This window comes from Setaria viridis, chromosome 3, assembly GCF_005286985.2.
Source record: "Setaria viridis chromosome 3, Setaria_viridis_v4.0, whole genome shotgun sequence".
Classification (NCBI taxonomy): Eukaryota; Viridiplantae; Streptophyta; class Magnoliopsida; order Poales; family Poaceae; genus Setaria; species Setaria viridis.
This window is the reverse complement of record NC_048265.2, coordinates 9,809,017-9,818,965: the sequence shown is the minus strand read 5'-3', so window position 1 is coordinate 9,818,965 and position 9,949 is coordinate 9,809,017. Positions and strand designations below refer to the sequence as shown.

The 9,949-nt window shown below is 48.3% G+C and overlaps 2 protein-coding genes across 2 annotated transcripts; one reads left to right on the top strand and one right to left on the bottom strand.

The window, feature by feature from the left end:
• Positions 1-1,704: 1,704 nt before the first annotated feature.
• Positions 1,705-6,559, top strand: LOC117850107 (sugar transporter ERD6-like 4). Its single transcript, XM_034731896.2, has 17 exons — positions 1,705-2,135; positions 2,226-2,315; positions 2,770-2,829; positions 2,921-2,986; positions 3,220-3,285; positions 3,380-3,455; positions 3,916-3,980; positions 4,070-4,162; positions 4,309-4,389; positions 4,479-4,563; positions 5,069-5,115; positions 5,192-5,254; positions 5,341-5,400; positions 5,546-5,611; positions 5,699-5,758; positions 5,924-6,038; positions 6,131-6,559. The coding sequence occupies exons 1-17, from the start codon at positions 1,842-1,844 to the stop codon at positions 6,241-6,243; spliced, it is 1,500 nt and encodes a 499-aa protein (XP_034587787.1). The 5' UTR covers positions 1,705-1,841; the 3' UTR covers positions 6,244-6,559.
• A 423-nt stretch (positions 6,560-6,982) lies between these two features.
• LOC117850108 (GATA transcription factor 15) lies at positions 6,983-8,393 on the bottom strand. The gene is made up of 2 exons (XM_034731897.2): positions 7,563-8,393; positions 6,983-7,436 (listed from the first exon to the last, which is right to left on the bottom strand). Exons 1-2 carry the CDS (start codon positions 7,947-7,949, stop codon positions 7,125-7,127), a joined length of 699 nt encoding a protein of 232 aa, XP_034587788.1. The 5' UTR covers positions 7,950-8,393; the 3' UTR covers positions 6,983-7,124.
• Positions 8,394-9,949: the final 1,556 nt, after the last annotated feature.

Below are 9,949 nucleotides of genomic sequence, written 5' to 3'. Positions count from 1 at the left end.
TGCAATCATCAATTTGCAAGGGGGAAAAATATCTTTTCTCAAGTATGTCATTGTCTATCCGATGTGGATGGGTTTCTCCCCCTCTCGCAAAGGTCACAGGGTTATTTGATACTTAAGATGCTAAACTTTAGGAGTGTTCGGATGTTCGGATGCTAATTAGAAAGACTAAACATGAGCTAATTATAAAACTAATTGCAGAACCCCTGTACTAATTCGCGAGACGAATCTATTGAGCCTAATTAATCCATGATTAGCACATATTTATTGTAGCAGCACATTGTCAAATCATGGACTAATTAGGCTTAATAGATTCGTCTCGCGAATATGACTCCATCTATGCAATAAGTTTTGTAAATAGTCTATGTTTAATACTCCTAATTATTATCCAAACATTCGATACGACGGGCACTAAGGGCCTGTTTGGGAGCACTCCACTCCAGAAAAACCAGCTCCACTCCACCAACTCCACACTTTTCTAGCTCCACTCCACCAACTCCAAAAAAACATGGAGCTGTTGCACGTGTTTGGCTGATGGTAGTGCTCCAGCTCCAAAAACATGAGCACTTGTTGTGAATGGTCTATTTTACCCTTTGTGAACGGACCCACATGTCATACTCTTCTATTTTCTCCTCTCTTCTTCCTCTCTCTCCTCTCCTCTTCTCTTCTTAGTTTTAAACAGTGCTACATATATTACAAGAAATTATCATGCGAAATGTAGAACAATCTTGCTCATCAATCGGAAATGTAGAACAATCTTGATCATCAATCAGAAATGACGATGAGAACCAATCACAACTCAAACACCATCTCATCTACACAAGCAAGCAATTCATCTTTCTTCCTGTTTGCACATCGCAAGAGCAGCAGCACGGAGTCATCTACACGAGCAAGCAAGTCATCCACACCTTGGACATGATCTTGACGAGCGCGCGAGGGGCGGCCGGGGCGGTGGGAGGGGCGGCGCAAGGGGCGGCGGGCGGGCGGCGCGGCAGCGGCGCGGTGGAAGGCAGGGGCGGCACGGCGCGACGGGAGGCTTTTTTTGTTTCGCGAACCGGTAACCTGTGTAACGAGTGGCAATGGTGGGTAAATACCCACCAACTCCACGAGGAGGTCTGTAAATGGGGTTTTTGGAGCACCTCTTGAGGTACTCCACAAAAAACGTGGATCTACCTCCCTGCTCCACCTTTTTCCTGGAGCCGGAGTTGCTGGAGCTAGACGCGTTTGGCTGCGAAATTTTCGGAGTTGGTGGAGTGAAGCAATTTTTCGTGGAGTGGAGTGCTCCCAAACACCCGAGGTGTATCCAACACCCCTTATCCATCACCTGCGTTGCGTTGCAGCTTGATCGGTATCAGGAAAAAAGACCATTGCACATCAACACATCTCTGTCTGAACATGACCGCCGGCAGCCGGTAGTATAGGCATTTATGGGTACGAATTTAGGACGTACAGGTAGTTTTGGAAGAAGAAAAATATGTGCAAACGGCAAAACAACACCGCCATCATTTATCCATCCACAGGTAGATGCATGCGTGGATGATGAGCTGGCAGTTCTAGGAAAAAGAGTGGACTGGCCCTCCTGGCCAGCTCGGCTAAGCTGAGCAAAGAGCAAACGTTTATGTGTGTCTGACCGGTGGGGTCCCTACTCTGACCCGTGGGACCCTACGTCCCTACACCGCTCCGACAAGATTAGTCGAAAACCACTCCCCATTCAACGGAGGCGAAGGGGGTCTCCTGACATTCGCTTCGTCGTCTCCCCCCATCCCAATTCCCAACAGGAGAGGAAACAAATCCAATCTCGCGGCCAGCTGGCCGGCGATCGTGAATCCGGCGAGAGCGGCGCCATGGCGAGCAACAGGGCCGGCGGCGGCTACGAGAGCGGCAGCGACCACGACGGCGCGCTGCAGAAGCCGCTGCTGCCCAACAGCGGGAGCTGGTACCGGATGGGGATGGGGTCGCGCCAGTCCAGCCTCAACGCCGGCACCTCCTCCATGGCCGTCCTGCGCGAGTCCCACGTCTCCGCCTTGCTCTGCACGCTCATCGTCGCGCTCGGCCCCATTCAGTTCGGCTTCACCGGCGGCTACTCGTCCCCGACGCAGGACGGCATCATCCGGGACCTCAACCTCTCCATCTCCGAGGCGCGTGCTGACTCCGGCTGTAACTTCTACGTTTGCTTCACTCGCTTTGAGGTTTCTTCTTGTCTGAAATGATTGACCGTGCCCCCGCAGTTCTCGGTGTTCGGCTCGCTGTCCAATGTGGGCGCCATGGTCGGAGCCATCGCCAGCGGGCAGATGGCTGAGTACGTTGGCCGTAAAGGGGTGAGAATTCGCTCCTTTTCTTCATTTACTTCTTGCCTGAGCCTGACAGTTAACGACGGTTAATGTCACCTTTTCCTCTCTCTTTTTTGGTTTGGATAATGGTGCGGAGAATTGAGAGTACCATGCACTACTTACCGACTGAAATTAAAAGTGGATTAATTTTCTCTCTGGAATTTCTTGTACGGCTTAATCGGGTTATGAGTCTTATGACCTCAATTTTTATGCTCATAAATTCGTTAGTTATCTTTGCCATTCATATGCTCATCACCAATCATGCGGTTGGGCGGAAAAGGTATGGCTGAAGTATATTTTATACCAAAGTCCTGTCTTTTTTTTTCAACTTTTGGCAACATCAACAGTTAGTCTCACTTAAGATGTTTTTATCAATTGAAGAGATGTTTTGTGCTGAAGCTGTACTCTTCTACACTAATTGGCTTGCTAACTGTTTTTGCAGTCATTGATGATTGCAGCGATTCCAAACATCATTGGTTGGCTTGCAATCTCCTTTGCAAAAGTATGGCACTAAGTGTTTTCTTAGTTTATCTCCATACATTGCTTGACAGATAGCAACATAGACTTGATGGCTATTGATATCTGCTCTACAGGACTCTTCATTTCTGTATATGGGACGATTGCTTGAAGGATTTGGTGTCGGTATCATTTCCTATGTGGTTAGTATAGTAATACTCCATGCCTGATTTCTGCATAGTAGATTCATGCCTTAAGAGTTTGAATACTTGTGCTTTTTTAAACTGTAAAAAATGAAGAAGAAGATCAACTGAGATGTCAACATTTTTTAGATGAAGTGATCCGTCCCTATAAAGTTTATTTTATTGGCAGAAGAACAATGGAATCATGGACTGGTTAAAACACCTAATTTGATATTTGAATTTTGTGACTCCAGGTACCAGTATACATTGCAGAAGTATCTCCTCAGAACATGAGAGGAGCTCTTGGCTCCGTGAACCAGGTTCGCTCATGCTCACAAGCATCTTATCTTTTTTGCGAGGCAAACACTTTGGCTTGTTTATGCTGACGTCATTGTGCAATTTTTCATTCTACAGTTGTCTGTAACCCTTGGTATCATGTTTGCCTATTTGCTCGGCATGTTTGTTCCTTGGAGGCTTCTTGCAGTAATAGGTATTGTGGCTAACCCTGATACATTAATAAATCTGCTGTTGTTATTGCTGTTAGTTTGCACTTTAACTCTCAGCTGCATTGTCAGCATCTTCAAATGATTTTGTTGAAGTATAAGTGAATTGCCCATATTTTCCATCAACTTAGGCTTTTGGATTGAACTGGTCGGCGCATGCAACTCAATTTGTTATTAGGGCCATAAGTCTCAGGTTTGAATCCTATCGGGTTCAATTAAATAAAATAATTACAGCCGACTCCTATCTCCACATTTGAAGCCTAAGAGAGCCTGCACGGGAGGGGGAGTGTTGAAGTAGGCTTTTTGGATTGTACTAGTTGGTGTATGCAACTTAATAGATTTGAGCAAATAGATATTGAATAATAGAAATATATTAAGCAAATATTTTTATTTTAGACCCTGTTGCAGATAATTTCTATCCTAAAGTGTGTGATGCCATGCTTGTAGGAACCTTGCCCTGCATAGTGTTGATACCTGGCCTATTCTTCATTCCAGAATCTCCAAGATGGCTGGTATATACATGTGCAAGTTGGATAATGAACTCTAATCATTGCGGCAAATTGAAATTTCCAATGCCCATTATTTTTTCTTATATTTCTAGGCAAAGATGAATATGATGGACGATTGCGAAACTTCTCTACAAGTTCTGAGGGGATTTGATGCTGATATCACTGCAGAAGTTAATGATATAAAGGCATGCATTTTCTTTCGTTCTTCTAGGCTTACTAAACACAATTTATGTGAACAATCTTTGAATATTATTATTTTCTTAACACTGGGCACATGGCTCTATGTACTTCATTCTTCAACTAACTTTTAGCTTTGACCCCCATTGTGCAGAGAGCGGTAACATCAGCAAACAAAAGGACTACAATCCGTTTTCAAGAGTTGAACCAAAAGAAATTCCGCACACCCCTAATTGTAAATTAACTTTATGTGATGATTTCGTACCAAATTAGCAATTGCATTTCATAACTGTCAGTTTTTGACAAAGCTACAACTTCTTGCAGCTAGGAATTGGCCTACTTGTGCTGCAACAACTAAGTGGAGTAAACGGCATACTTTTTTATGCAAGTAGCATCTTCAAAGCTGCAGGTAAGCTGTGCACTTGTTTCACTGGCTTGCGTTTTTTATTACTAGTTGAGGATAATTTTAGGCTAGAAATTTTGGATAACTTGCGAATAATTGGCGCATTAGGGCCTAGGGGAAGTGTTTGCTAGATAACCATCATGAACATCTGATTGGCAGTTTTTTTCCAGATGTAGGAATAATGTAGTGGGCTACAAATATCAAAATAATGAAATTGGGATAAAGTGGCCTTATTGTTCCTAACACACTATACCATTTTCAAGAAAGCTAATAAATGAATCTCCTTGTAAGTTGTAACATGGTTCCTCATGGCCTTGAATCCTTGATGAATGATGCCATTTCATTGTTTATTGCAAAAGCATCATGTCCCCTCTGTCTTTGTCTACAACAGTGCTGCTGCAGTCAGTTTTAGCTTCTTTTTTTCTCAAACACGCAGGAGAACTGCGTATATTTTGTATTAAATACTTAGTTTTAGCTTTTGTATTTAAATATAACAATCAAAGTTCTTCAGGGCTCAAGAACAGTGATCTGGACACATTTGCACTTGGAGCTATCCAGGCATGTAACTAATAACTAGACAGACCTGACTAGTCTCTTTGTATCTTATATTAAGCTTCTAACAGCATTCCATCAGGTTCTTGCCACTGGTGTTACAACCACGTTCTTGGACAGAGCTGGCCGACGAATCCTCCTTATTGTAACTTCTGCTTCCCTCTAAAGCTATTACTAGTTTGTAACTTTTATGTAGCTTAGTTTAATGTCAGTTCACATTACACATTACAGATTTCTGCTGCTGGGATGACTCTAAGCCTTCTTGCAGTTGCTGTTGTATTTTTCATCAAGGTATGCTCATGTTCCTTTGTGATAAGATTCTGATGATAAGATAACAGTTCTTCTGTGCTCTTTGTCCTACTGCAGTATTATTGCAGGGTCTCTCATCTCAATCCACTGGATATTCTTCTTTCTTATCATGGTTTATTCGTTTCAGGATAATATTCCACATGACTCTGACTTGTATAACATCTTAAGTATGGTGTCCTTGGTTGGTCTCGTGGTATGTATGTCAATTACATTTCTTCTGAACATTTATTTCTTAGTGTAGAATATGTGCCATAAATTTTAACTCAAATACTCCTTTCAGGCTTATATTGTCGCCTTCTCCTTTGGTATGGGTGCGATTCCATGGATCATAATGTCTGAGGTATAGTACCTTATCGCATAGCTAATATAGCGCATAAGATGCCTCTCTCCCATTTTTAGGTTTCCACTGAAGAGCACTGTTCATAACACAGTTTTGGAGCAAACGCTCTTGGGCACATGGTGTAAGCAACCTGTAAGGCTTATTTCAAACTTTGCATTTTCTCAGATCCTCCCAGTTAGCATCAAGAGTCTCGCAGGAAGCTTTGCGACACTGGCCAACTGGTTGACATCCTTTGGAATAACAATGACAGCGAATTTGCTGCTCAGCTGGAGTGCTGGAGGTATACATTTGTGCATCTCTCTTATGTAGAGTAGGATCATACACAGGATTGTGAGTGCTTACACAGGTTACCTTTGTTCCCAAATTGTACAGGTACGTTTTCCGCCTACTTGATTGTGAGTGCTTTCACTCTTGTGTTCGTCATCCTTTGGGTGCCAGAGACAAAGGGAAGAACCCTCGAGGAGATACAATGGTCGTTCCGCTGAGCTCCAGCATTCATCAAAGTATGCAATGGTTCTTCGAGTTTTTTCTCACTTTAGATGGCAAGAATTGGTTCACATAATCAGTGTTCTTGGCTATTCTTCCGCAACTCAAATCACTGGATAAAGGCCATGCATTCTTTCTGTTAATACTTTGTTTTGTACATGAGATTTTACAGTGTTGTTTTAACTTTTCCTAAATAGACATGTAAATGCTTGTGCAGTGAATCTTGTATTGCTTTCGTTTCTGTTTCCACCTCAGACATTGTACGATCAACAACAGTTGTCAAAATAAAATGCAAATCTTGGTTCCCGAATACAATGTAAACACGAGCAGTTTGGTGTATTGTTCCTGATCAACCAGAAGTCCATTTCTTGAAGCCTGCCTTTGACATTTTATTCTGCTAGTCCCATTGGTACTTCTGCTAACTGACAGTGTAGGCCTTGTTCTGACAAGGTTTGGTGGGTCATTTTAAACAGGAGGCAACTCGAGTTGAAAACAGTAGACTGAATCAAAAGGAGGATCCTTTCGTGGGTCCCAAAATGTAAGCAGCCATGCAGAGCAGGTGATGATTGATCGTTGGAGTGACCTCACGCTGCGTGAAGGTGTGCAAACATCTCTGCCGTCGTCTATATCAACTCACCTTTTGGGATCAAATAGTGATGATTACCGAACAGTGAAAAGTTCTGTTAGTTAAATCGCAGGCGAGATCTAAAGAACAGGTAGGTAATTTGGCACGCGGGCTTCACTTCCAATCTTGCATGTTGGTCGCCTAGCACTTAGCAGTACAATACAACTTTGTGGTGATCTCATTGCTGAACTGATTAAGCTGGTAAAAGAAGAAGAAGTTACTACTAAACTACTCTTGTCAGTAGCCTAGTTCTAGCTAGTAGTACTGGAACAGGGTGGGCCTCTCCCGGACGGCGAACGCCGGCGAGGACGGCATCACGTTGAGCATCCACGACAGGCAGGGCCCGTCGGCCGCCGCGTCGACGACGTCGCCGCCGCCGTACATCCCGAAGGACGCCGACTTCGCCGCGGCGACCGGGCCGTAGCATCCCCACTGCGGCGGGGGCGGCTGCCTCGCGTAGCCGCCGCACGCGTACGACCCGTCCTGTGGCGCCGGCGCTGGCGCTACGGCCGCCGCGGCGCGCCGCTCTTCCTTCTTGTACCGGATCCCGCAGGCGTTGCACAGCGACTGCAAGCACAGGGCAAAAGAACTTGGTGAGATCAACAGCTTGTGATGCACATGCATTGCATGGCGTGGCGGCACGAACGAGGTAGAAGGTCGATGAGCGCGCGCGCGCGCGGCGCGCCAACGCACCTTGGGTCCCCGCGGGCCGTTCCGCCAGAGCGGCGTCGACGTGGTGTCGCAGTTGGCGCACCGCCGGGCCGGCGGCGACCCGCGGTCGGCGGACTCCTTGCAAGACGGCGCCGCCCCGCCGCCGCCGCCGCCGCCTGCTGCGCGCGCGCGCCCGCCCGCCTCGGCCCGGCGCGTGGACGGCGTGCCGAGCGACAGCGTGCAGTCCACCGCCCCGCCGCCGACGTATGGCGACCTGTCATCCTCCTTGCTGTAGTAGCACTGTTCCACCGCCACGGGGAACAGCATTGACAAGGCCGACGACGCCGCGGCGGCGCCCGCGCACCGGCCGCCGCAGCCGTCCCCGGCGTAGAACCGCCCGCACGCGCACAGCGCCATCTCCTGCAGCATCCTGTGCGCAATGCAGGTACTACAGGCTACGACTCACGCACGGCCCGGGCTAGCAGAAGCCCAGCTACTGCTTGCAGTGGCTGGCGTGGTATATATCGGGATAAGAATTGGATCGTAGCGCGCGGGCAGTGTGCAGCAGGAGCAGGAGCAGGGAGGTGATCGAGGGATTGTCGGCTCGAACGCTCGTGGGCACTGGCACGCAGCGGGCACGGCCGCGATCTCGAGCGGCTGCCGTGGTTGGGCGCTGTGTCGACTGGCGGATGGGATGAACGAAGCTGCAGCTGCTGGTGGTCGTGGGCTCGTGGCATGTGGCTCCGGGGGTTTTATAAGGACGGAGAGGGCGTCTGGCAGTGGCAATGCGAGTTGGCTGGATTCGGTGGTGGTGCGCGCGGCGCGGGAAGCGATGCGATGCGATGCGGTTGCGGGTGTGGCGCGTGTGCCCGCGCGCATGTCTGCCTGCTGCCTCCTCCTGCTGATGTGCTCTGCGGCGGCCTGCAGGGCGGGCGGTCAAGGGAGCGCGGCAGGGCGGTCAAAAGGGAGGGGAGGGCCGGCCGCGCGCGGCCACGTGAAACGGGGAGCAGTCTCCCAGGCGTTCCGACGGCCGCAGAGCCTGGGGACGCGGGGGCGTGTTGTTGCTGTACTTGGAGGACAGGAGGAGGGAGGGCGGAGCAGTGGAATCGCACGTCGCCGATCGCGAGGCGCACAGTCCGATCTGTTCCACCTATAGATAGGCCTCCACTGACTGAACATACGTGTGGATCCGTGGGAGGTGCCATCCTGAATCATCTGGTCTTTCGAGAGAGAAAAAAAATACTGAATCATCTGAAAATAAAATAGTCATTATGGACTTATGGTTCGACGGGTCTTAACCATCGGAACGAAATCAAACGGCGTATGGTTCTTCTTCGATCTCTGATCATCTCATCTCAGCTCTGAATTGTCAGGGGGAATGTATAGAGCAGAAACCATCCATCTTCCTAGTGGGCATATGGCACAACGGTTACGCCCCCAAAAACGTCGTGTCCCTGCTTTCCTTTGCAAAAATGAAAAGCATGTCCCGGCGTTTGGCTACATTATCAAACGGAGCAGGGGTGTTGGTGTTGCAAACTTCGGGGCAAGGCAAACAACAAAGGAAGAGCCAAACAAAGAGCCCCCTGCCCTGGGGCTATAAACGGGAAAGAGAAACAAAGGGGAAAATCGAAAGAAGCAAAAGGGAAAAGAGGCCGCAAACCATCCTTAGCTCGCATCCATGCAGCAGCAGCTGGGTAAACCCCAAGCTGGCTAGAAAAGACGTGGAGGTATAATTGCATCCTTGCATGGAAGGGAACGATCGATCGGTTTGCATGCATGGCCAAAGCCCCAGCCCCCAAGACGCCATATGCCACTCCGTGATGATAAGCCCCCCTCGATCCATCGGCCGTTCAAAAAAGCCCCCGGTCGAATCGAATCAGAATGATGGATCGATGGATATGATTTTTGCGGCCTCATGATTGGCTCTTCGATTCGTTCCATTTCCAACTTAATTCTTCGATCGAATTTTATCCCAATTCAGTTGTCGGGAACTGAATTCAGTTCGCGGCTCTTTAATCTCTGTCCTTTGTTCTTGTTCCTGCCGGCGCGGACGACTGGTTAGGTCAAAGGTGGCGGGGGGATCGGGTGCAGAGAAAGCCAAAGCCGATGGAGCCCACGATTCCGTTTGCCGCAGCCCGTCAGCCAAATTAAAGTGCCGACACCACCCGCCAGCTCGACTGCGTCTGCTGCGGTTTCTGCACGCATACGAGCTCTGGTCGCTGCTGCACACGTACGTACGTGGCCGTGGGTGGCTCTACCGGCAGGGCGATCGCCTCATGATAGCTTCGCTCGTGTGCGTGTGGCAGCGTGACCACTTACCACCACAGCCATCGTACGCTGGCTCCCGATCTGTGGCACGGTCGTATACGCACAATGCAAATGATAAAACTGTACCTATATACGCATACAGATAAAATCACTACGTATTC